This window comes from Oculina patagonica, chromosome 12 (genome assembly GCF_052425735.1).
Source record: "Oculina patagonica isolate OP01 chromosome 12, crgOcupat, whole genome shotgun sequence".
NCBI classification, from domain to species: domain Eukaryota; kingdom Metazoa; phylum Cnidaria; class Anthozoa; order Scleractinia; family Oculinidae; genus Oculina; species Oculina patagonica.
This window is the reverse complement of record NC_135769.1, coordinates 4,029,711-4,056,133: the sequence shown is the minus strand read 5'-3', so window position 1 is coordinate 4,056,133 and position 26,423 is coordinate 4,029,711. Positions and strand designations below refer to the sequence as shown.

Genomic DNA, 26,423 nt, shown 5'->3' with positions numbered 1-26,423 from the left:
AAGGATTTGTCATTAAAGAAAAATTCAAGGATTTCTTTAACTGAGAAAAATCGTGAAGATATCAATGACGTCATGTTTGCTGACGAGTTTTGTAATGTTTTAATGCAAAATGAGCCGATAGTTGAAACGTATTCAGATGTTCCTCGAAAATCTTCGGCACACTTCGTAAATCTTCGGAAACGTTCGTATTGCCTTTGAACAACACTTGATCTTCGTTGATCTTCGGAATTAACCTTATTGCCGCGTAGATCGTAACAGGAGGACCGAAGTGAGAACATATTTTTCATGTAAACTGGAAAATGGGGAAAAAACAGGCTTTTATACAATAATATAAGGAAATTTTGAACGCGTTTATAGGCTAATGTGGTGGAATTGACTTTCTTGAGAAGACTGCTGTAAGGGGACGAGTAATCCCCAAGTATGAATCTAAGGATTCTCTTATTTAGTGCTTCAAGTTTATCCGCATCGCGCGCGCTACAAAAATGCCAGACAGAGGAGCAATAGTAGAAATGTGGTAAAATATACGCCTTGTAAAGCTTGAGTAGGGTGCCCCTGGGTATAAGTTTTCGAAAGCGCAGCATAACATGCAATTGATTATTGATCTTTTTGCACACATTCGATATATGACTAGAAAAATTGAGCTTTTTATCGATTTCCATTCCAAAAATCTCTAACGTTTCCTGAACTGGGAAGGAAAAACTAAAATCCGTTTCACCCAGGACTAGACCCTGGTGCTTGCTCTCGTTATAATTAACTAGCATTCCGTTCTCCTGATACCACTGATTTGCCACTCTGACATCTTGCGATACGCATGCCTCTAGAACCCCAGGATCGTTATGGGAGAAGTACACCTGATGATCGTCAGCATAAGCGTTCAACTTGGCCGTCTTGACGTGAAAGAAGAGATCGTTGATAAAAATGTTGAATAGCATTGGACCTAACACACTCCCCTGCGGGACCCCACGTCTGACGCTTTCCCAGGCGGAGAAGGTATCCCCAACCTTAACTCTCTGAGATCTGCCAGAGAGATAGTTCCTTAGTAGAGCGCAACCTGTAAACCTTTAAACCTTTTTAAAGAGTATTTTTTTATCTTGCAAATGTTACAACGCATAAAATCATAAGCGAGGATAGGATTAAAACAAAAACTGTTTTAATAAGCCACGTTAATCTTCAGTCGGTGGGAATATTTTCTCGACGATCAGACAAACAAGCTTTCACGAGTATTTTGAGAAACCTGCTTCCTTTCTGCATTGATTGTCCTTCCCTAGACGGTGCCGTGACAAAAGAACAACTTCCTGTTGTCAACTGACAAATAACCTGACGTTTTTAAAACAAGTCACGCACGTGCCTCAGTTGTCCTTTACGGATATATGCATGCACGATGTTTGCAGGAGTACTACAAAATTGTTTTCCTCGAGCGTTCATAAACGTCTATTTTTAAGGCATATAAGTTTTGCAGCAACATATCTGTCAGGTTTTTCTCGGTGACCTGCAGATAAAATGTAAATAAAAATACAGCTGTCAGGTCCGATTGACTGACCGTGACGTCATTACGATCATAGTTGCCATAGCCGCGTTCTACAGTAAAGCAAATTGGATTAAGTTGTCTTTGCCACTGGATCGCTAGTCTTGCTTTGCCTGTTATGTAAATGCATTTGCCCTTTTTAACGACCGCGAGACAGTGAAGAAATCGTAAACTGTTAGAAGCAAGCAAGACGGTAGTCTATGAAGGTGAGTTTATAGTTCGATAATTTGTTTGGAGTTTGCGCTAGAATCTTTGCCACAGATAGAAGACAGGTAGTTTTACTTCGTTTTTGTGGGTCCTTCTCGCTTTATTATTCTTAAAAGAAACGAAGGAATAGTTTAGCTCTTCATTTAATTTAATCCGAAAATCTTGGAATGTACTGTCTGCATGTCCTCTGCCCCACTGTAATCAGTGTGTAATACGAGGTGGTTGCACTAAACTGATTTCAAATCCAACGTGCGTCTTGTATTGTTGTTAACAAGGCCTAGCTCAAACATAGAACTCTCTAACTGCCTAACATTACACCTATTCGATTCGATGCACATCATCACTAAATTTCTGATTTAGTTCAATGGTTAAGTCTCATGAACCAAAGCTAAACCCGACAGTCTAGCAGTGATAAACAATCGTAAATGTTGCACAACCTCCGTTTTTGTTCCGCCAGGACAATTTTTTGCCATTTTCACATTTCGTATGGACCTCTGTAAAATACTTGTCCAGTAGAGGAATACCATTTATTCATTTTGGGTACTATTTCTGTTTTTTATTTGAGCTTAATGACTTAATTACTTGGGCTTATTAGTTATGCATAAGCTAAAGGAAACAAGGAAGCTGTCAACATTGCATTTACAGTTGATTTTACATAACTTTACCGTGCCGCGTTGCGAAGTTCGTTGGGAAATTGGGAACTACGTTACGAAGTAGCCAATTACGTTGCGAGTTAGACAATCAAACTTCGAACTTCGGAACTAATTTCCCAACTTTGGCCCGACTGAACTTCCCAAGTTTGTAAGTTGAGGAGGAACAAAAGACAAAACAGGTAATGGGAATCGAGGAATGGGGAATAGTGAATTTGCTGCGGAATCTGTAAAATGAGGAATCTTTAAAAGCGGGAATGTTTAAAACGGGGAACATTCTCTCCAGTGGAAAATTTGCGAAACGAAATCGCCTAAAACTTCAATGATATCGAAATACGCGTACTCTAGCATTATTGCCATGGAGTCCTGGCAAAAAGCTTTGAATTCGACGATGTTTTCGTGCCCTACCTGTGACAACAACTAGGCCTCCTTGAAAAGCTTCAACAAAGTCCGCAGAGGACCTGAAGACCAGTTTCTTCGCTACGACGTCGATTGTTTCGCTAGCGTTACTACCATTTTCGATCGACCGTGAAAAGCAAACTTTTTTCTGCGTTTTGTCACGTGTAAAACATTCAAGTTTGTCTAAACAAACTGTCGCGTTTTACAAGTAAACAATTTAACGTTGTTTAACGTAAAAAATACTCTCAAAATAAAAATAAATAAATAAAAAATCGCTGATCGCTGTCACAACAATTGCCAGAAATGTAAAGCCGCCCTTTTCTGTCGACATTCATTGAAGAAATATAAAAAGTCGACGCAAAAGCGTAACCACGCAACGGTTTTCGTGGCGATATAGATCTAATGTGCTGCTCAGACGGGGGATAGGGGGTATCCCCCCTTTCGATGACGTAAAGAAAAATAACCAATCAGAGATTAACGCGGGAAATTGAAATGAGGTCTATATAAGAGTAAGAAGGGGTATCCTTGGAGAATGAAACAACTGTGGTCTCTATAAGAACAAGAGGGGTATCCTTTGTACAGTTGGGGAATAGGATCTCTATAAGGACAAAACAGAAGCCATATGTGCCATAATCCTGGGACAAAAGAGTATCCTTGGAGAACAACTGTGGTCTCCATAAGCAAGAGCCCTGTAACCACTCAGTACTTGCAGTTTTTACTGGTCCTGTGCGCCATCATTCCCACCACACGACGTTTCGATGTTCTCGTCGCTGATTTAAAAAGAATTCGTGTCCTGTACGAGGAAGAGTATTTCTACATCTACATTTTATTAAGTCGGTAAAAGTCCATTCGGATATCACACCAACGTCTTAACATAATTACAGTGATTAAAAATAGGTAAAATACAATATATACATATATCATAAATGAAAGATTCTAAAATAGAAAATTTAAATTGATAGTCAGACTTAACAATCGCCGCAGGGAGTGCATTTCACTCTCTTATGGTCCTCGGAAAATACAAGTAAAAATACCCGTTTTTCGTCGCTCTATATTGCGTTTATTTGAAATTATTACCGCGAGTTCTGGATCATCGTTATGTCTATTTCCGGTTCAAACAACATTTTCGAAGCATTCGGAGAAACAAACGGTGTTAAAAGCCATCGTGCACAACGCCGAAGACTTAAACAAGGTGCTGCCACTGTTGGACAGGATAGAAAAGAATAGAAATCCGGCGCTGTGAAACTTTCTCGACGACAAGATCAGAACACATGAGGGAGCCCTGGGAGCCATCAGCGAGCTGTTTTAATTTTTAAAAAAAATATTTTTAAATCGGTTTTCCAATTCGTTTGGGGAAACCACCCAAATCTCTCGAAAGGCAATGATCAACAGATGCCACTTCCGGATTTGAGAATAAAATAATCGATTTCCGGTTTCTTCACTTCCGGTTTGGTCACTTTCGGTTTATTCACTTCCGCCCATCCATCAAAACTCGTTTGCTATGGCAATTTATTGTGACGTCATTTGATGACGTCATGCCTCATGAATGCAACATGAAAGCGAGGTAAAACGACCTATATGAGCGCATAAGAGTACTCCCGTTTTAATGATACCCTCTATTAAAGATTCCCCACTTTAAAGATTCCCGCTTTTAAAAATTCCCTGTTTAAAAGATTCCCGCTTTTAAAGATTCTCCATATATTAAAGATTCCCGCTTTTAAAGATTCCCCACTTAAAAGATTCTTGCTTTTAGATATCCCCCTTTTTAAAGATTCCCGCTTTTAAAAATTCCTCATTTTAAAGATTCCCGCTTTTAAAGATTCCTCATTTTAAAGATTCCCCAGCTCATTCCCCATTCTCCGATTCCCCATTCCCTGTTTTTAAGAGAGCCGTCGGTTGTTACGATTATTTACAATTAGATAGCTCCTGTAGCACAATGTAGAGAAGTTCATTTTTAAGTTTCATCGCTTTACTATCGCTCAAATTCATGTCGACTATATCTGGTTCTGTATTCGGCTCTTCAGTTACGAGTCGCTGAGTGACCCGAAAACTAAGGCATATCTGCGTTTCAGCTAACTACAGATTAAACTTGCAGGAATTTACGCGTATGCCTTGGCAGAACAGCGAAAGATATCAATTTCTAGAAAAGTCTGGGAAAGGAAAAGATTCAGTAAATTTCCACGACGATGGCGAGAAATACTTCACACAACAGGGATAGAGGTCAGCAACTTTTTGGCTGTTATTTGATCATCTATATTTACCTTATATATCGTCCCTCTGGACACTGATCCCCGGATTGAAACACAGAAAACCTCTCACACTATATCATTCCCCTAGATTGATAATTTCCTCCCATAGTTATAAATTCTCACAATAAATCAGAGACCGCGCAGGAAGAATTTGAGTGTGTGGGGGGCTGAAAGTCGAACCATGAGGTAAGTAAACTTAGGGGGGGTCCGTGGGGGTACGGGGAAAATGTGGATTTCAAATTAACTTAAATACCGGAAAATGTATTTGAAATTTTAATTATAAGTTAAAAGGTTTTGGTAAAAGTATTGCTTGAAATGAGAAAAAAACGTTGGGATAAAAGGACGTTGCTCCACAAAACGTTCGATAAAACTACTCACTGACCCTGACTACTCACGAACCTTTCTCGCTATGTTCCTGGGTATTTTGAAGTACCGGCAAATGAGATGTTACCAGAAGGAACTGACTCGTCCCCAGTCGTCTCTTATGCGAAAATTGCAAGACGCGAAGAATGAGATTCCCTCCGTGATCAGCAGTCGACTCAAGACGGACTCAAAAGACGACTGGGGACGAGTCAGCAGAAGGAATGAAAACAGAAAAGGCAATTTCACTTTATGTTACAAAATCAATTACCTTAAGAATGGGCTTGAAAACAAACCGTTCTATAAACTAACCCATTTGTCGGGATCGAAACCGACCAACGATGAAACAGGCCTTAGCTTTTTCATGAGAAGTGCCCTTAAAAACCAAGTTTTTAATAAAGGGCATGATCCTGCAGTAGCCTAACCATTTTCCAATAATAACCGAAGACCTTGAATAAGACTGTCCGCGTTTACTTGTTTTTTATGTATCTACGTTGAAGGCGAGTTTATTTTGGCAATAGTAACTGCTGTTTTTTTGCGCTTTACAAACTAAATCAATAATATGGCTTCCAGAAACGAAATATCTTCAGGAATTTGTTCGTTTGTTTTTTCATTCATTATATTTTTTTCCTTGTTACTGTAAAAAAGTGGAGGCTAAAGCCCCCCTAGCCCCTCCCTCTGAGCGGTCCCTGTAAATGGATGGCTTATTTACATGTTGTAGTCACTGAAACACAGATGGCCCTTCCGAAACTATATCATTTTCTCAAAGTTATCCCATTAAAATTTATAATTTCTTATATAATTATTAATCCTCATAACAATGTATGGCTTATATATGTTGTAGTCACTAAAACACAGAAGTTTTGTACATCATTTTTTTCTTTTTTTAATTTAATTTTCTAATTCTTGTCAAATATCAAAAGAAATTATTATTTCGAAATAAATTACTTCGAAATAAATGCCCAAAATCATTCTAGTATAACATTTTGGGATTTAATGTGTATATATTTATGTCGTAGATAGCGCTAGAAGAGCAAAAGTTACTGGAGCGCACGTGTTGGAGATATGCGATGATATTGGAACATGCTGGCACGATCTGGGAATTAGTCTAAAGCTACCAACGGAAATTCTCAGAAATATAAATGTCGATCACGGGTTGTGTCGTGAGAAGGCCAGGGAAATGCTCTATGAATGGATAAAGAGGAACGGGTGTTCCGCCACAGTAGGGAGTCTCGCAGATGCTCTCGAAAAAATAGAGAACAGAAGCGTTGCACACAAACTGCTAGGTATGTAGTTTATATATAGTGCCATGCTTGCACTGATCTTGTAACCCATTCTTAAGTATCCCAATTTTTAAGGACTTTTTAAGGACTCCTTCGTATTCTTGAGGACTTTTAAACATGCCTTACAGGAAGGGTTCAGTGTATTCAGTAGTTCTTTTCCACTGGGAATCAAAACTGAATTATCTTATCAAGACTTTCTTAAACTCGTGCATGTGAACTAGATAAATATCTGCCATTCAAAACAAGTCCTTGTCCTCAGATGTCCTGTTAAAAATAAGAATATGTCTAACTTGATTTGATAAAAGGTGTCTCCCGAAATTTGACATGACACCGTAGATCTGAAGCCCTATTTCTGTAACGAACGCTGAATGAGGGCTAATTTTAGCTCAAGTTTAACGTAAGGCACTCTAGTTTACGTGTTTTTTAACCAAAAAGACTGCATATACGGCATTTTGTTTAAATCAAGAATTCTATCAATTTAATTAAGAGTGTTTACAACTTGAAATGTGAGTCAAAATTAATACCAAGATAGACATAAGAAAACACTCGGCGGAGAGCTGAACTGTAGCTTTCTTACAGCATGCACGTCTCAAATAAACTGAACTAAAGCATTCTACATCGACATTCGATTCAACTTTAAGCAAATCAGGCGAAATATCTGAGGAAGCGGGTATGTGTTATCTCAATTGTCAACTCCTTTGTCGCGGCCGGAAATGCACACGATCGCATCGCCTCCCACTAGCGAATCACAGAGAACTATGAACTATGAGTGTTAGCTAGGCGGAGAACGCCTAAAATTGAGGGAAAAAGAAAACTATGTACTCACATCAGCGCTTGAAGCGATTCCTTGGCTATCCAATCCGACATGTTTCTTTTAGAAATAACCGACAATGTCCCGGATGTATTTGAATGTCGTCGAGCGCGTAACGCCCGCTCCACAAACTTCAACAGTAAAAAACTAAGTCTTTAGCCACGGTAAAGTTCAAGCCAAATATCGTTATGACCGCCTTCAAATCAGCCCGTATAGTCTAGTTCCGAGTCCTAATTGATGTGGCTAAAGACCTTTGCTGTCTAAAGCAAGCTCAACATTATCTGTACCTGGCAAAACGAGCCGACCGGTTATCTGTGTTTAACCGCCTAAAGCTCGGTTTGAGGTACGATAACAGCCGACGCACAACTTGCAAATCGTAAGACTTTCACCTTCACGGGACTTAATGATGTCCTCCGGCAAACTTCCTTTAGACAGCAGAATGGAAAGCTTTAGATCACAACTGTTCTACTAGTTAGCGCGCGCAACTAGAATTCAAATGAAAGAGAGGGGTTGGAGTTAGAGACTGGGCTAGACTAACCACAAGTAATTCTAGGGGGAGGGAGACGGGGGGGGGGGGACAGGGAGGGAGAAAAAAAAAGTAAGATTGCGTTCACTACATTAGACAGGGCGACATTTCATTGGAAGAAAGCCGAACAATTCTCCGTATCCTCAAAAAAAAAAAAAATATATGAAACCCCATACATTCCTTAAAAGCCCGATAGCCACCTTTTATCAAATCAAGGTAGATGTATATGTACCATCTTATATTAAATAGCACGCATTTTGAAGTTGGAACCTAAATATGATGATATATAATTCACATAAATGTTGCCTCGAAAAAAGCAGTCACATGTTCGCATCTGTTTTTCAGAGTAAAAATATGTCCAATGAAGTGCATGTATTATAAATATAAGCGTCAATAAACTGCACAAAACATCATCATTCTAAGAGGAATTATTAAAAACTAGCAATGGTTTATTACAATTCCTGCGTTTTGATTGGTTTATTATAACTGGCAATGGTATATGAGCTCATATACCATTCACCACAAATATAGTAGCCGATTCGCGCGCGTCAATGAAATTGGCTGGAAAGCTAAAATATTGCAATTCTTTGGGCGTTTTTAATAAAACAATTATTCCACTCGCGCTTGTTGGATATGAGATCGTTATAGCTAACTTGGCGCTACGCGCCTCGTTAGCTATCTACCATCTCATATCCAAGTCGCGCTCGTGGTATAATTGTTAATTAGAAAAGTGCCTATAGCGGGAAGGAACCAAATTAGCGATAATTTGTCCTTCGCTGACAATAATTATTCATAACAGTTAAATTTTAAGGACATTGCTATGCAAGTTAAGTTTTTCTATATTTTTTTGTTAAAACCATTGCAAAATACTAGACAAGGCAAGTGTCTCGTCTTGCCTCTTGCTAGTTACGGCCCTGATTTTCGCGTGTTAGGAGAGAATTTTCCATGTTTCAGTCATTTCTGTGTTTATCCTTATTTAGCATTTTAAAACCATTCAAAAACCAACATGTCCAAGTAGAAATTCATTTTTGTGGTGTGTTTGGAAATTGCACACCTAGCTGTACATCTGCAGCTTTGTTCATTACCACAGTCCATTAAGTAGACAAATATTTCGGTACTTATTCTTGTGAGCTTTCCGTTCTCAATTAAAAGTTCCCGGTTTTATATTAGTTTTCACGGAAGCTCGCCAGCTGAACTTGTTTTCCTTAATGAAGTTATATTGCTATTATAATGGAGGCAGCGTGGCCGAGTGGTTAGAGCACCGGAAGTCAAATCCGGAGGTCGCGGGTTCATTTCCTGTTCTCACCACTATCTGGATTTGTTCTCGGTCGTCCCGAGTTTAACCCCTGGCTACGCTTACTGGGACGACCGAGAACAAATCCAGACTTCCAGATAGTGGTGAGAACAGGAAATGAACCCGCGACCTCCTGCCAGTTGGGATTTTTAACCTGATGTTATGTTTATTTACAGTATTTGTTTTACTGTTTGTTTACATTGGCCCTGAAAAGCCCAATTCTGGGAGTGGTCAATTAAGATATTTATTGAATCTACAAACCAATTCCAGAATTCTTAATAAGCTTTTCATTTTTAATTTCCTACGCTTTTTTAGGTTAATTTAAGTTCGCTATTCCAATTTCAAAGTTGTAGTTTTTAATCTAAGTTCTCGTTTTTAATTTTGTAAACTTCCAACTGTTGATATAAGTTCGCTCTTGTAATTGCAATCGTTTCCTTATTTATTGTACTCAATAGAAAGCTCAGTGTTCACATTGTAAACACCTTATTGGTAGCAACGATATATAAGGAGCTACGTTGTAAAAGTTTCTTTGATTACAAACTGAGTTAGAATAAACTACTGTTGGACCCAAGTTCTGTCTCAGCCATACGTCTGTAGAAAAATCCTTGAAGTAGATCGCCGTGTACCTAGAAACTTGTGACGAGGCTTCAATTCCGCAAACAAGTGGTTGCTCTACCGAGCTAAGTTCCCCATATTTCAGTCATATTGAGTGAAGTTTCAGTGCGTTCCAGTTACAGTTCATAACTCGTTCAAAACACACACAGCCAAGGAAAAACGTATCGTCACACGCGGGACAGGACTTGATTCCTTGATCACACAAAAAAATAATTCTCAGAATTAATTAATACCCTGACGTAAGCTTTACGTTGCCTGTGGTCGTAATTAGCCATGTTCAAAACGAGCAGGGGACTGGGTACGAATATTCAATATCGATTGCACTGAAAAACTGGGCCCGTCATCTGAAAGAGCATCCAAAAATTAGTAACTCAACCAAATTTGAGAGTTATTGGTTTAAACGCATAGGTATGGTTCACTTTTAGAAATTGCTAAAATAAGAGAGCTTAGTATGGATTGGAGGGACAGCTGTCCATCCAGCCATACTAAGCTCTCTTATTTTAACGATTTTTAAAAGAGTTCCATGCCTTTGCGTTTAAACCAATAACTCTCAAATTTGGCTGAGTTACTAATTTTTGGATGCTCTTTCAGATGACGGGCCCAGTTTTTCAGTGCAATCGATATTGAATATTCGTACCCAGTCCCCTGCTCGTTTTGAACATGGCTAATTGCACATTCCAACCTATTTTATGTTTTATTTTGTTGCTGTTTTGTTCAATGTATCTATTACGTTAATTCTGAGGCTATCTGTTTTTATACCATGCCATAGAAAATACAGCCAATCAGAATACAGGAAAGCCGTTGTATATTCGACGGTATTCAACCCAACCTTCCCATCGTGCGCTGCGATCTCATTCTCGATGAAATTTAGTAAGCGTATTTTCTATGGCATGGTATAAAATAGTTACACAACACTTTCCCGTGGTATACTATGGAATATCCCACTTGTCACTTGTATTTTCTTCGTATACACACTCGCCTAAAGGCTCGTGTGTATACCGAGAAAATACAAGTGACTCGTGGGATATTCCATATTATTAAATTTTCAGCCACGGATATTGCATTTCTAGCATTCTGATTGGTTCACTCAATCCCGGTTGTCAGCTCGTATACCTTAGTTTGACCTTATTTGGAAAATGATTGCGTTACTTTTGCCAAGCTAAAATTTTTCTACGGGAAGCGACAGTTCCATCGGAAAAATGGTTGAAAAACAGCAAATTTGGCGAACTTTATGAACAAGAAATAATCAGCGGTGCCTACCACAACCACAGAAATGCCATAGTAAAATTAACTACGCAAAACAAAAGGATTGATGCGAAAAGTTTAATTAATAACACTTGTAAACACACAACAAGAGCGAGTCAATAAAGTAGAAAAGCAGCAAATAATTTACGAAAGAACGGCAAACTGACACAGTTTCATTCAGTGTACGTCATAAAACTAGGCTCAGCACTTCCGTAAAGTTTGTTACCTTTCAATCTTGGTTTTGTCCTTTTATACTTCAACAAACCTGTTCCACTTTAAGCTGAATTTCGCTTCAAATAATATAGCAGTCTTGATGACAGCCGTGGAGCCGTAAAGAAGTACAATGTAAACACTTGCTTCGTTCGACTTGCACAAGACTTGTAGTTTCCAGAAAAGCTTTTGCTTCGGATCTTCTCGTAAATCTTAACTGTTGTCACAATTTCCAGGATATTTAGACGACTTTAGAGGGGATTGTTCGAGGAAAATCTTGGAAAGAAAACTCTCTGGCTCGCTTTCCTCGTATGTTTCATTCAACTCAAGAAGTGAACACCGCGCCAGAAATTTTCGCGCCTCCTCATACTATCACTTCGTTTACATCAAAATGAAATGTCCAGTCGATTTAAACTTGAGAAGAATTTAATAAAACAATTATTCCATTCGCCCTTGTTGGATACGAGTCGTTATAGCCAACTCGGCGCTTCGCGCCTCGTTGGCTATTTACCACCTCGTATCCAACGCGGGCTCATGGAATAATTGTTAAGTATACCACTCGAAAGCGTTGCATAACTAGTATATATCCGTCTTTGGTAAACGCGATTTTTCTGTCAAATCGCACTTTTGGGTCTCGAGAAATTTGCGGCATCTTTAACTTTCGCGAAATTAAGTTTCCGGGAAACTATGTAACGTAAAGGCAGCTCCTTTAATGTCATGGTTGTTGATAATTATTTAGAATTGCTTAAAGTGCAACTATGATCTAATTTTAACCCCGTGCAACTATAGGCTTTCCATAGAGTATTTAACGTAAGATTCAAAATGGTTTTTTTCCGTTTTCAAATATCTATTCTAGTTCCGGAGATGTTTAATTAACCTTAAAAAATCGTAAAATATGCAAGTTAGGGGATTGATGACGTCATCTTATAAACGCAATTTTATGTCAAGTACAAAAATTGAGTTACTTCAGTCATTTTTCTGCAGAGACCAATGAAACTTGGCAGACTAATAGTTCTACAGGTGACACACTTACAGCTATGGTAAAATTATGTTACCACGGCAACTCACTGTTTTCCAGTCCCCACCAATTTGTTTTTAATATTTTTGAATTTTTTCAGTTCGGATATGCTTATCAGATCGGTCATGTACAGCATCATTGGCAAATATCAAAAAAGAATGCTAGAATTGGCCAGAAAGCCTTTACCATCGGGGATATCTGAAAGCTAATATCCCCCCATGGTAACCAAATTGTTAAGTTCATACTACGAAACGCAACTAGCAGAGTGTTCCTGGAAAATTGAGTGTCGTCCGATACAAATTGGCTGAGTTATCACTTTCCTCATATTTGATCATTGCTTTGCTAATTTGCATATTTTAATAACTTGAATATCCCTGGAAAGAAAAGAGATAATGGAAAACAGTAAACTGCATTTTTCTTCTCATATAGAGTACTTATTTAAAACGGCTGCGAAAAGAAAAAATGCTAATTTCATCATAGTAGCACTTTGCAACCGAAAATGCAATTTAACAACCTATGCAACCGGCTATATCTAGGTTGATTTCGTAAAACGTTAATCTAGACTCTAAGACTTTGTGCTCATTTCTGTTTTGTTTTTAATAATCAGGACGTGGTTTACTGCAGAGCCATTCACCAGGTTCCGTTGCCCCAACCATCAATCAGACCACTATTGATGTAAATCCAGACAGAGGTGAAACTCAGTCAACTGAAAATGAAGATTTGACGTTACTGCACTCAGCCGCAGAGGGTGATATTGTCGCCATCATCGAAACGGTGTTATCACGTGGTCTTGATGTCAATTCAAAAGATAGCGATGGTAACACCCCGTTAATGATTGCTGCTTTAGAAGGCAAGATGGAGGCCGTAAACTATCTCTTAGACAAAGGAGCAGACCCGTCCTTGAAAGGAAGGAATGGAAGGAATTCACTACACCAAGCTTCAGAGGGTGGTAATGTCGCCATCATTGAGACAATGCTGTCATATGGTCTTGATGTCAATTCAGAAAATAGTAATGGTAACACTCCGATAATGATTGCTGCTTGGAACGGCAAGGTGGAGGCTGTAAACTGTCTTTTAGACAAAGGAGCAGATACATCTTTGACAGGCCGGTATGGAAGGAATTTACTACACAGTGCCTCAGAGGGTGGTAATGTGGCCATCATCGAGACAATGCTATCATGTGGTCTTGATATCAACTCAAACGATAGTTATGGTAACACTCCGATTATGATTGCTGCTTTCAGTGGCAAGATGGAGGCGGTAAACTATCTTTTAGGCAAAGGAGCAAATCTGTTTCTGAAGAGCAAGGATGGAAGAAATTTACTACATAAGGCTTCAGTGGGTGGTAATGTCACCATTATCAAGAAAATGTTATCACGTGGTCTAAATGTCAATTCAAAAGATGGTAATGGTGACACTCCGTTGACGATCGCGGAAGCTAATGGTCATACTGAAGCCGTGAACTTTCTTCTCAGAAGGGGAGCACGTTAACCTATTTCTTTCAAGCTCTATCTGAACGTGCCTATTAACTTGGCCAGCGTCGAGAGAGTACACTTTACGGACCGTCCTTAAATGAAGATCTGTAGTCCGGCCTTGTAACAGTAAGCTTTTTAAAAAAGGCATTTACTCAAAAGTAGTGAAACGTTTTTTAGTTTTTTTTTAACTAACTAACTCACACCTTGGTCATGGGCTAACTGCGGGTCCACTGCAATTATTTTGGTGCGATTTTTAAAGTAGATGAAATAAATAGTATAGTAACGTTAGTGTTATTATCACATGGCACCTGTCAAATTTTCACGGTTCTGGGGCTCGTTTCAAACCTTATGATGAACTCGCTTGGTTCCGAAAGTTTGGTTATGTTAATTATCCTTACCGTACCCAAATTCGCAAGTAGCCAATCAGAAGCGCGATCTACTGTCATGTTCGTACCCAAAGTTAACGTTTTATATTAGGCCCCGTCCACCAGCATATTAGCCTTCCGTTCACACGTATCCGGTAAAACAGGGACAGAAAACACTCTTAATATCCTACGATATCAAGTCACTGACCTGATATGCCACCATATCACGGTCACTTTGAAGTAAAGTAGTGTTACCGTACGATGAATTGAAAAAAGGTTTTACCAATAAAACGGAACCTCGTATTTTAAATTTAGCTGGTGTTTAGTGGTCGTAAAAGAAGAAAAACTTTCCCGCCAAAACTAAATTTGAGCGCGCTCGCCAATTGCGCGATGTTTGCTGACGAGTACTGAGACATTCACAGACTGAAACAATGGAGTCGAAATTTTTCACATTTTTCGCTAAATTTGGATTGGGAAATTTAGAAAATGAAACTCCAAACAAACAAGTGGGAAAAAAGGCAGAAGACGAACTTGTTTAAAGTGTTGAAGACCAAAAACGTATCAATACAAGCAGGTCAACACAATTTGTACTACGTACCGACAAGCATGGCTTCAACAGAGCGATAAATATAACCGGAATTTTGGCTGAATTTGGGTACGGTAAATACCTAATCGTACCTTTTTGGTACGCTTCGGCTGCATATCAGGCTCGTTTGGTCTCGCCATGGGTATTTTGGCTCGACTGTGTCTCGCCAAAACACGAACCATGGCTCGACCAAACTCGCCTGATATGCAGCCGAAGCGTACCAAAAAGGTAGGATTAGGTATTAAAGTATAGCTCGTATATCGCGAAACAACCGTCTGACTGCTTCAACACATTGAGCTGTTTTGTAAGAATCATTTCATCACAGACTGTGAAAAAATCACCATCTTCACAAGCTGTGGGAATTCCCTAATACGGTAACCTTTTCCATCGCCTCGTATTTCGTGAAAGTGGATTGTTTTATTCGGCCAAAAAAGAAAAGTAAAGGATTCGAAAAGTGGAACTAGAGTGCACTTGTGAAGGAACGGCAAAGTTCTTTATATCCTGACCTTTCTTCAAATTGTTCAAAGACACTTCAGTAAGTATGTTCCGTGCAAATTGGGACCAGCCGATAAATTACGTGTCACGCATTAATTGGACACTTCGACAAAAAAAAAATAGAAAAGAGAATTTGTTTTGAGATAACTTGTTAGAGAAGAGAGATCAAGGTGCCTGAGGCTGGCTAAAAACAACTTTTATGCCCGTTGACAATATTTTTTCGATATAACGATCTCAGTGTTTATTTTAAACTTTGCCAGGTGGAGCTCTTGTTTGACTACAGCGGTTTAATTACGCTCCATGTTTATGAAGCAACAGTTTTTTGTTCATGAGTTTTGAGAGATATATCTTTTCATTAAACCTGCAGCCCTAATAAATGCTTGATTAACTTAAAAACTCCATTTTGGACACGGGCATTGACTCGGCATCTAATCGAGAAAATAGGGTACGTCTTGAAAACTTTTACATGTAATTAAACTAGCTAGAAATTGAATACTAGAAATTTTAATTTTAATTTACTTGTCTAGTATGCGGAAACCTTACGATTCAACTATGTAATTATATTTTTGGTTGAATGTGGAACTTTAAATTGCTGATATTTCTTATATATACATTAGATTTGTCATTTTGATGACTTTTGGAAGATGTATATTTTTAAAGCGGTGTTTTAATTAGTAAATTTGTGTACAACATTTATTAAGTGCGTTAACATGGCATTGCATGTTCGTATTCTAGTGTGACTAGTAATACGACACAGTGCATTCAATACTTTAAACATAGGACGTTACTACAGTATTGTGCTTGTATTCAAGGCTTAGCTATGTCACAACAAATGTAATTTGTATTCAAAGTCTCACCAAATAAATTAAGTGCTTTTGAAATAGGTTCTTATAGAATGCGCTTGCATTCCAGACTTATATATAGTATTTTTGATATAGATTGATATTGTAGTAATCTTAAAATATATTCCTGTTTCGTGTGAAAAATAAGGATTGAACTATAGATTTATCATTTATATTTCTTGTATCATACATAGTTATGCGCATAGTATTAAAATAAACAACAGTTTAAAAACAAAAACTTCGCAAATGTATGTGTAACCATAGTTAAGGGTAACAGCGAATTTGCATTGAGCCCCACACTGTATTTCCAAAAAACTTCCCAGACACTTTGCCAGTTTCTTAGTTGACATGATAAAACAACCAGGCAAATTTTATCACACTCTTTTTATTTCTGGCAACCACTTCATACCACCACGGGCTGGTACAAAATGCAGGTCACATTTCAAAGTTTACTGTACTCTTGATGTATAAACAAGCTAGACCGAGAGTTTCCAAGCCCTGGACACTATCCCAAAAAGCATTTACGGCTAGGAGACTGCATCTAGTTTATTTAAACGTCACAGAAAATCAGCCGTGAGTGACCTGTGCATGTACATACATAATTGGGGCCTGCGTTTTTATATTTTCTGTACTACCACCTATTTTCATTCTCAAAAAGATCACGTGACAGTAGGGTTATTCCAAGGGCCAATTTACCCTTACAAGAAACCATTACAATACCACAACAGCTTTAATTTGTTTTTGATATCTGCAATGGCAAAAAGTGACCAGTAAAACAAATTAAACAAATTTATTCTTGATCAGTTCTTTATTTTAACCAGTACAGCACTCAACTTTTTTCATACAGTGAGAGCCAACTGTCTATGTTATGGAATAAAGGTAGAGATTATATGACTTGGTTCCAATGGGAAACCTCTCCTTACAGGTGTCTGTAAAAAGAACTTCGACTGTAATATTATAAATTATTTTAGGTTTTGAATAATTTTCTTTCAAATTAGTGCCAATTGTTGGCATTACTGATCACTATTAGATTTCCTTGGTAATTCTCAAACTCATTAATAAATCATCAAATGATGGTGGTTTGGATACCTGATCTTAATTAGCATAGATCTTTACGATTTTATTTCTCCGTTTACTCCGTGGTTTTTGTTTCGATTGAGTAGATATATCAAACAATCTAGACAGTGTTTCATCAGCTATCCAAACAACTCAAATTTCGTCAAAACTCGTATTTTTAACTCTCTTCTCGGTGTTTGGATATCCCGATGAAACACTGCCTCTTGTATTTGAAATATTAATTACTTCTTAATTTGTACTTTACATCTAATATATCTATTAATAGCGGAGCTCCCAGCGGCCCGAAGTGCCGCAGAGCAGAGCCCCATACCCATAGAAAATTAACAGACCCATATTGCTTTTGGTTTTTCATGGTCATCATGGCTAGCGGTATACCTTATATTCTTGGTTTTCACGTGACGTCATCAAAATTCAAAATCCAGAATCGCAAGACCCCTGAGTTTTTATCCTTCACTGGCTATTAGACGTCCTTAATATATATCTTGTTGAGGGTATTTTAGCTAGATAGCATTCGCCGTCTTTAAGGTAGAGCATTTTGAATTTCGGAGTTTCACGCCACACGAGATCCAAGATGGCCACCAGAAGGCTGTCACGTTCTCTTAAAAAATAATGGCTCATCTTGCGATTTTTAACAATCTGAACAGTTGAGGTTTTGCGAGAAGTGTTCATGTGAACTTTTACTTGTTCATGAGGGTGATCTGACCGCTTTTTGTAGCAGAATATAATGCCAGATGTTTTCATTGATTTCCGGCCGCCATGTTGGAGTCCAAGCAGTTGGACTCCATCATGGCGTTTCCATACTATGCTCTCTAAATTTGCGTGAAACATTTTGACCGAGAACTAGAATACGGAATAACGTACTGACCTGAGACTTGGACAAGAAGTTTATATAGTAGCTTTCTACAACCTGTAATATTCTTGATTTTTTTGACTCAATAGTTTTGGATTTAGTTTTTCGCGGCGTGACGGTTGCGTGACAGTGAAAACCACCTATTATAGGAAATTAACGCGTCATGAAATTAACGCGAATTTCCAACATTCGCGTTAATTTAAGTCGCGTTAATTTTTGTTAACGTTAATTTCCGCACCGTTAATAAGGTGGAGCGTTAATTTCCATGACGTTAATTTCCATTATTTTGGCCCCAATTTCTCGTTACAGCCCAGACGTTCTTGACTCTAAGGAAAAAGCATTATTTTATCTGCCACTATCATTGATACTGCGAAGAACGCTCAAAGTGGGAAAAGTACCACGAACATTGTTTTCGTTTAAGATTATACGCCTACAAGTGTTGAAAAATACTTGTTCCTGTTGTGTACGTCGCGTTAATTTCCTTCATTTTGAAATGTTACCCCCTTTTTCGCGTTAATTTCCTTTATTGGGAAGTAATTTTTCCTTCAATTCGCGTTAATTTAAGTCGTGTTAATTTCAAATACCTTAATTAACACAAGCGTTAATTTCATATAATAAGGTAGTTCGCGGGCGCGTGCTCCCTAGCGATAACAACGACGCCGATGACGGGCTAATTCTAAACAACCACGACGATTCTATGAGGAAAACAACTTCGTGTAAGAAGGCGTCAGAGCCGCTCTGCTGGTCATCCTCGCGGATTGGCCAGAAAAAACTGTTTTTCTGGCCAATCAGAAGGAAGGTGTTGAAACACTTCTGGAACTGGTTCGGTAAAAGGAAGTGCCAAGGGCTCTCCCGAGCTTGTTTTAAACTTTCGCCTGAAAATCCCGTCGTCCCGATGAGCTGCCAAACTTCCCGACTAATTGCCCCTGGGTCTCCGAGGATGGGTGCAAGTCTGGCACCCGAATAACCAATAACTTTTGACAAACATATATCTTGCTAAATATACCGACAGCTAAACTTTCAGCTACGTTATTTAAAATTGATTCAACACTTAAAATTGTATTTAAAAAAATGGCTCAAAACTTAGCAGTAAGAGCAATTTTGTGTACCGGCCCATAGTTTATATGCTAATGCAGTACTAATGGCTTATGCTGTACTAATGTGTACTACATGATTCATAGCTTGCTAAGAGCCTTAAATGTTGCCATAGAAACAGGGTTTGTCATCCAACTGCCACCGTCAACAATCATTGTGTTAGATGTAATAAAAGCTAAAGTGCCACTGGCAAGAAAGAGGGTAGCATCTGCTACATCACGCCGAGTCCCTAGTCTTTGTAAAGGAACATTCTGGACATAGTTTGGTGGAACCCTTTTGCCACCCGTAAAGAGAATTATTCTCTTTAGACTTTAGAGACTTGGTTCATTTGAATACAACATCGGAGTCATAGAGCAAAAAAGTGACAGCGAGGTACGTGCAAACATGCTTGATTTATAAAAGCCCCATAACATGTTAGATAAAAGTAAATGCCTCAAAATACTTAATTAAATCAACATTGAAAAACATGTTAATCTTAACCTTACCCAGCCTCCAAGAAAAACATCCAGGAAACATTTATTAATAAACTATAAAAATTACCCAATATCCAATTTTATACCACCTTCCTCCCCATAACCTCTACCCTTAAGTATCCTTCTGGTGTCAAAAGTCATGATGTGCAAGCTAAATAAAGAAAAATCACACCACAAACAATTGAACCCACAATGAAATCATAGTTTTAACTTACCAATTGCAGCTTTGGCACTTCCAGCATGACACTAAACAGAAATTATATAATAAATAAAGACTAACAGGATTTTCACACATATTTTGGCTGAATTTGGTCAATTTCAGGGGCAATACAGGATGGTAAATGAATCCGCAGTTGAACTTCCTGTATCTTTTATGTTGACAGGGGCGGGGAGAGGCAAGTGTTGAACAGAAGGAACCTTTTGAAGAAAAAATAGCAACCTTCTTGTTAAGTGGATCTTTTTTAGATTGGCTACTTTGCTTCCCTAGTTGAATTATACACATATCAAGTGTATTGTACTATTTTACGTTAATTCTATGACAAGTTGGTCAGTGCCGAAACTGCCTAAAATTGCCTCACATAGCTCAATAGGCACACCCATACAAGCGGCTTGTACATGTCCGCCGAGGATGACTATCAATATACCACGTGGTTGCACACGCGCCTTTTATCTTGCCACTTTGTGCATTTATGTAATGGAGAAAGAAAAACGTACCTTCGAATGAATAGAGAAATTTTGATCAGACATAAAACCTTTGTACGTACAGTAAGAAGGAAAAAAAAACTCGTCTTCTATTACATGGTTGTTTTTTGTGTTTTAATCTCGCATGTTATCCGCTACAAAAACTGCCTTTTACAGAAAGGTCAAGCTAAAAAATGTATTCTACTCCCCCAAGATGGGCTTTGGAATTGGGTAGAGAATATAATATCCAGTGATCTGTAGTGGGACGAATCGTCACAGGCCCTCACTCCTTTTCCACCCCCAAAATTTCAGAAAGAAATCCCACACGAATGTCTTGCCAGTACCCCACCCCACTGGAGAACGCTTAAACTGCAGAAGATGAAATGATGAAGTAGGAAGGCAGGGCGAATCCAGGATTTTTCTCAGGAGGAGGTGCACCACTAAGGAATGATGTAACTGACTTTTTTTGCAGATGCCAGTTGTATTAGAAAGCTGCATATCATCTCAGGAGGGTGGGGGGGGGGGAGGGGTGCAGACCCCTGCACCCTTCCCCTAGATCCACCCCTGGAAGGTGCAAGTGACTTTTGATGTTTTTGAAAAAACAATGATTGCCCATGCTGTTGCTGACAATAATATAATAGTAGGTTCTGAATTTACCCCAGCCCTAATTAGTGGGAGAACTCGGTGCCAAGCATAAAGTTTTATCATAGGTGTCCTGTGTATGTTTAGCCCGCATCAGCATCTATCTGATTTTTTGTTCTCAACATTTTAATCCAGAATCAATCATGCTTCAGGCCATGAGAATGATTAAAACCAAAAATCAGCAGGGGTTTATTGCATAATAAATGAACAAAAAATCCATGATTGTGTTATACCAAGTGTTTGAAGAGGCCCTGCCAGGGGGGGGGGGGGGATCCCATGTCGCTTGTCGTAATCTACAAATCCTGTGTGGCTGTTTTATCACACTTCCCGTCGCTGTCGGTAGTTGAATTGAAGGAAAATTGCTTGTCCTTGTCGGAATTTAAGATTTTCCATAAGGGTTGTCGTTTGTCGCGATTTTATTTTGTGTGCTGTCGCTACTTTTTTGGCTGTGTCGCTTGTCGGAATTTTTCCCTGGCAGGGCATCTTTGACGACCCATACAAAAATCCCCTGACTGTATGCAGGCGACTTTTTAGACTTCCTAGGTATGTTTTTGACCTTTCCAAACTTATTTTTCTCTTATAAAGTGAATTTTGTGTTCATCTTGATTTTGTCGTTTGAAATTTGACTTGGTAAGTGTGACATACCAGGCCCGTAGGCTGGGGGGGTTCGGGGGGTTCGGACGAACCCCCCCACCGCCTGAAAAGGTCCGGTCTGAATGGTGTAGCATTAATGTACCGGTCTGAATGGTACAGCATTAAAGGTCCGGTCTGAATGGTACAGCATACATATGGCCTACGCGCATAATAAAATAAAAATAAAAACATACTGACGTTATTTGTATTGATTTTCAACAATATCGACTAATTTTCAAACGTTTCTCGTGTATTCCCCTCTTTTTCGGTTTTCAGACTGGAACCATTAGCAAAGTGTGACTCAAGTTATAACTGATGTTGATTTCACCGATTTGAATATGTCGCGGTCGTATAAATAAATTAAATATATCTGAAGCTAAGCTCTGAAGCCTAACGCAAACAATATAATTGACATCCAATTCCCCTGGACAGCGTGACATTGTGGAAAGTAGAGCAAAGAAGGAAATTAAAAGAAATGACTTTGAATCACGTCATGACGGTAGCGGGGTAAACAAAATTCTTATTTAAAAGCCATCAGGATAAGGCCAGCTGGAAAACGAATAAGTACATGAGATAGTGCGCTCTGAGTCCTTAAATTCTCGTTCTCACTGATTTTGGAGAGTTGTGGCTTCCTATCTTTAATTTCTTACTGTTGCTTAAAATTTCTTTCTCTCTTTGTCTTAATATTTTTAAGTGAAAACCGTAATGAAGCCCAACAAATTTTGGCAAGTATTACGTCCTTTGAGTTCATTGTCGTGTTTATGGCAGTGTACCAATATTTGTCGCACCTGGCTGGAATCACGGTTAAGCTACAGAGAGCAGCTCTTGACATCGTGGAGGCCCATGGCATGATCACAGAAGTTGCTAGTTTCTACCGAAAACAAAGGGAAGATTGTGACAAAACCTTTTCAGCTGTTTACACTCAAAGTGTTGCAATGGCAGAAAAGGTGGGCCTGCTGCCGAAATGCCTCGAATTACGTCGAGACAACAGCATCGTTCCAATACCGAGGCTCAAAATCCTAAAATTTATTTCCAACGAAACGTGGCAATTCCTCTCCTTGATCACATCATCATGTGCATCAATGAGCAGTTTTCACCTTCGGCGACCGTTGCCGCGTCACTGCTTGGTCTCGTACCAAGTGTTCTCTGTTCAAAGAATGTTAATCTTGAAGCAGCTGTTAACAAGTACAATGATGATCTCCCCTCCCCTGAAATGTTTGAAATGGAGCTTATGCGATGGAGAGGTCGATACCTGGCGATGGAACCGGAATTAAGGCCAGCTTCACCTGCAGTGGCAATCAAAGATTGTGATGATGACCTCTTTCCAAACATCAGCATTCTTCTAAAAATTGCCTGCACCATACCAGTAACATCATGCGAATGTGAACGAAGTGCAAGCACGTTGCGACGACTGAATAACTACATGCGAGCGTCAATGGGAAAAGAAAGGTTGTCCAACCTTGCGCTTCTGCACATTCACTACGATACCCCCGTGGAGCTAGACACGGTAGTCAGCTGTTACGCCCACCTTCACCCCCGTCGACTACAACTGGAAAATCTTCTTCAGTAACGGTATTTTTTTTTAAATTAGTGGGACACTGGTAACTAATGGTCCGTTCTAAAAGAAAACGAACCTACCCGGGCAAAAACCAGCCTACGGGCCTGCATACCTACAGACATAGTTAGTTAGTTCTCTTCGCGCCATGAGGCGCATAAGGCTGTAACTGTCTCTCGCCAACTAGCTCTGTCTTGCGCTGCGCCCCTGACAGCTGGACCACCCCTTTTGTCTGCAAACCCACTGACTACATGATGTGTCCGGCCGTTCCTCCGTCCACGGCCACAGCTTGACCATTGCTAATTTGTTCTTGATAAGTTACAGTTTCGGTAATCTTCTGGATTTTCTGGGGGCAGGTGATTGGCCTACCGCCCAACCCCCATGACCCGGAGAGCCAGTGGTTTTCTGTCAGGGTTTCCCTTCCCTTAGGGGTTTATATGGCTCCCCAGCCGGTGCTGCTTTAGTCTGGACCCTCACCTCGCAGACCAATCCGGCATGGTTAGACCTGCCAGGAGCACAAGGCTCCCGCCGGCATAACCCTGGAGGTCGTAAGGTCACACAAGCCTCCCCGCCACGACAAGGCACAACACCAAGGGAAGACCTACAGACATACAAGCACAAAATACTCTTAATTGCATTTCAAATGCCAGATTTAATGCCCTTTTATCTACTGAGTGTCAGAGTGTGTTCTACTTTAAGAAATTACTAATTCTTAGTAGCTATAAAATGGCAAAAAATGTTATAAAAATTTAGGGTTGTGGATATATATATTTATAGGAGAAAACATTATTGGTAGTTAGCTAACTGTACAGATGCCACAACCATTGTGCCACACTAATTTTTTTTAAAAAAATGCAATCAAATGTTTGCCCATTGTTACTTATTAGAAGTAACTTAAATTTAAACAAGTCAACTGCCATTAGAAGAAGGGCGTGTCTCTGAAGAATTGTTCTCTTCTGTGGTTTGTCCATTGTCGTAATTATTTTCTGCGGTGAGTTGAGTGGTCATTGTGTCCGTCGATTCACCAGCTTCAACGTAGGCATACTCGACAGGTTTGCTGCTTTTCCTATTTTGTTTGCCAATGTCAGAGACAACTTTCCATATAAAGCTTCCATGCCTGCGGCCCCTTATTGGCTGGCTTGGGTCCAGTCTTGAATTAAACTGATGTTCATATGAGATTTTCTCTGCAACCTTTGATGCCTTAGATCCTGTCTTATGAACACCTTGTGGTACAATCCCAGTTGATGCTGATGTTGTCTGCGTAGCTAGATTACTGCTGTACCTTGTTAATCTTTCGTGGGGGAAGGGTGGAGGACGGTAGTCAGAACGAGCAGTTGAATCAAAGCTGTGTTGAGGCACCCTGGTTGTTTTCTCAGGCAACTCTTCCGGCCACCATGATGGATGATTGAGTGGTGAATCGACAGCTGTCTTAACATAACAGATTGGCTCACAGATAAATCGTGGATTCTGGCGTAGGAATGTCACATTAGCGGGGTGGGGTTTATTATTTGGTCCATACGACATATTCTGTTGGGCTGATAACCGTAATGCATGTCCAGTATAATGTGCATCATAACTTGTTTTTCCAGGTGCATGATCACCTTGCTGATCAGCGAAGACTCTGGAGGTGTCTTGACTGAAAATAAAATAAAATATTAGTGGATGGATAGGATTATGCTACCACTTCCTACACTGCTTACCATAATTTTCATAAAACATGTGGAGAAATATAACACAGTTTCCAGCACTAGGGGGTGGGGAGGGGTTAGGGTTAACATCTTGACTGGCGCAGCATTTGCCTAGTTCCTGTACGCTTTTTTCCAGGCTTTCATGGTATTGCAGTTGACATCATTTCTCGTTTTGGAGATTTATCAAGGAACAAGGCAAGCCCAGCTTCACAACCAGCTCTATACCATGGGTGCTTTCCATTAAGCCAAATATTTCAGAAATTTCGGTCAGAAGTCAAATGGAAAGGTCAGTTTCGGATCGGAGTGACCGCAATATTCAGGACCACCTCTGGAGGTGGTCCACTTTGACCGGTTGGACCGATCGGAACTAAATTTACCGTTCCATTTTGACAAACTGGTCAGTTGTCTTTCTTTAGTTCAGTGGCTTCTCGCAGACGCAGGGAATTGGGGAAAGGAATGCAAAAGAGAAAGGACCGTTCCATTTGATTGGCCCGGATTAATTGGAAAATGTTGTTCCATTTTACAACGGTCAGTTCCAGTTGGTCCAACCGATCGCACTTTGAAAATGGAAAGCTCCCCATAATTTGGATAGCAACCCTCTCCCACTCCCCCCCCCCCCACTTCCCCTCCATGAAAGGCCTTGTTCATTTGATGAGTTTATTCATCCCTGCAATGTATATTAGTAAGCTTAAGGCTAGCTAGAAGACCAGACACTTAAATAAAGTTCTTATTATTATTATTATTATTATTATTATTATTATTATTATTATTATTATTATTATTATTATTATTATTATTATTATTATTATTATGCATTTCAGAAGGCATTTTTGCATTAACAGTAACTTCGAAAGAACTATCTATTGTTCAGCTGAGGTTAACATTGTTTTTAAAAAAATATTTAAAATATGGCGAACGGGTGTCTAATTAACTTAATTAATTAGGAAGCTTTTGAAACCTAGGTATCAGGCTACTACCACTTCGAATTCTACGACGCAAAAAGATGTTGTTTAGAATAGTCCGTTTTCTAGAAAATAAATCATTTTAATACGATCGTAATGAAAAAGGTACCCGTCAAAATCCTATCAGTATACATACAGACTTGTACCTTGAAACTCAACGCCTTGAAACAAAACTTTATCAAAGCGCGCGCTCGCGCTCAAAACAATCGGTATCTAACAATACATTTTGCCTTTCGTTTCTTTTTTGTGGTCACACGAGGCTTACAACGAAAAACACTTTTAATTGAGGTTGAATGGCTGATTACCTGACCACAAACAACTCTGTTTATCTTGCGAATCCATGAAGATTTTATCATGATTAAATTAAATATTTAAGGGAAGCATCGGAAGTTAAAACCTACTGAAACCTACCGTGGATAGCCATCTACCTTCTTCTTGCGAGCGATCGGAGGCAAATAAATGCTCGCCATTCTAGAGTTTTCTTTTATCGACGATTCAGCTATTCAAGTGGATTCCATGACACAAAAATTCACGATAAACGAGAGAGCTTTTCGCTCGAAAATAGAAGGCATTTGACTGCTGTTCCACAAGACGTTGTCGTGGTAACCAGCT

At 39.3% G+C, this 26,423-nt stretch overlaps 3 protein-coding genes across 3 annotated transcripts in view; 1 reads left to right on the top strand and 2 right to left on the bottom strand.

The window, feature by feature from the left end:
• Positions 1-26,423, bottom strand: part of LOC144631881 (calcium-regulated heat-stable protein 1-like) — a 209,199-nt gene that overhangs the window by 111,937 nt on the left and 70,839 nt on the right. The gene's annotated exons all lie outside the window — the stretch shown is intronic.
• On the top strand, positions 1,598-16,328 carry LOC144631809 (uncharacterized). The gene is made up of 4 exons (XM_078490374.1): positions 1,598-1,731; positions 4,877-5,001; positions 6,410-6,676; positions 13,000-16,328. The coding sequence occupies exons 2-4, from the start codon at positions 4,968-4,970 to the stop codon at positions 13,881-13,883; spliced, it is 1,185 nt and encodes a 394-aa protein (XP_078346500.1). The 5' UTR covers positions 1,598-1,731; positions 4,877-4,967; the 3' UTR covers positions 13,884-16,328.
• On the bottom strand, positions 23,803-26,418 carry LOC144631843 (uncharacterized). The gene is made up of 2 exons (XM_078490418.1): positions 26,223-26,418; positions 23,803-24,797 (listed from the first exon to the last, which is right to left on the bottom strand). Exons 1-2 carry the CDS (start codon positions 26,279-26,281, stop codon positions 24,071-24,073), a joined length of 786 nt encoding a protein of 261 aa, XP_078346544.1. The 5' UTR covers positions 26,282-26,418; the 3' UTR covers positions 23,803-24,070.

What these genes read in the sequence shown, in the direction of transcription:
- LOC144631809 (XM_078490374.1), top strand. Translation starts at nt 4,968, where the DNA reads ATGGCGAGAAATACTTCACACAACAGGGATAGAG. An exon ending in TTCACACAACAGGGATAGAG is followed by an intron (nt 5,002 to 6,409) that starts GTCAGCAACTTT and finishes TTTATGTCGTAG; the next exon opens with ATAGCGCTAGAAGAGCAAAA. An exon ending in CGTTGCACACAAACTGCTAG is followed by an intron (nt 6,677 to 12,999) that starts GTATGTAGTTTA and finishes TTTAATAATCAG; the next exon opens with GACGTGGTTTACTGCAGAGC.
- LOC144631843 (XM_078490418.1), bottom strand. Translation starts at nt 26,281, where the DNA reads ATGGCGAGCATTTATTTGCCTCCGATCGCTCGCAAGAAGAAGGTAGAT. An exon ending in AAGGTAGATGGCTATCCACG is followed by an intron (nt 24,798 to 26,222) that starts GTAGGTTTCAGT and finishes TTTTATTTTCAG; the next exon opens with TCAAGACACCTCCAGAGTCT.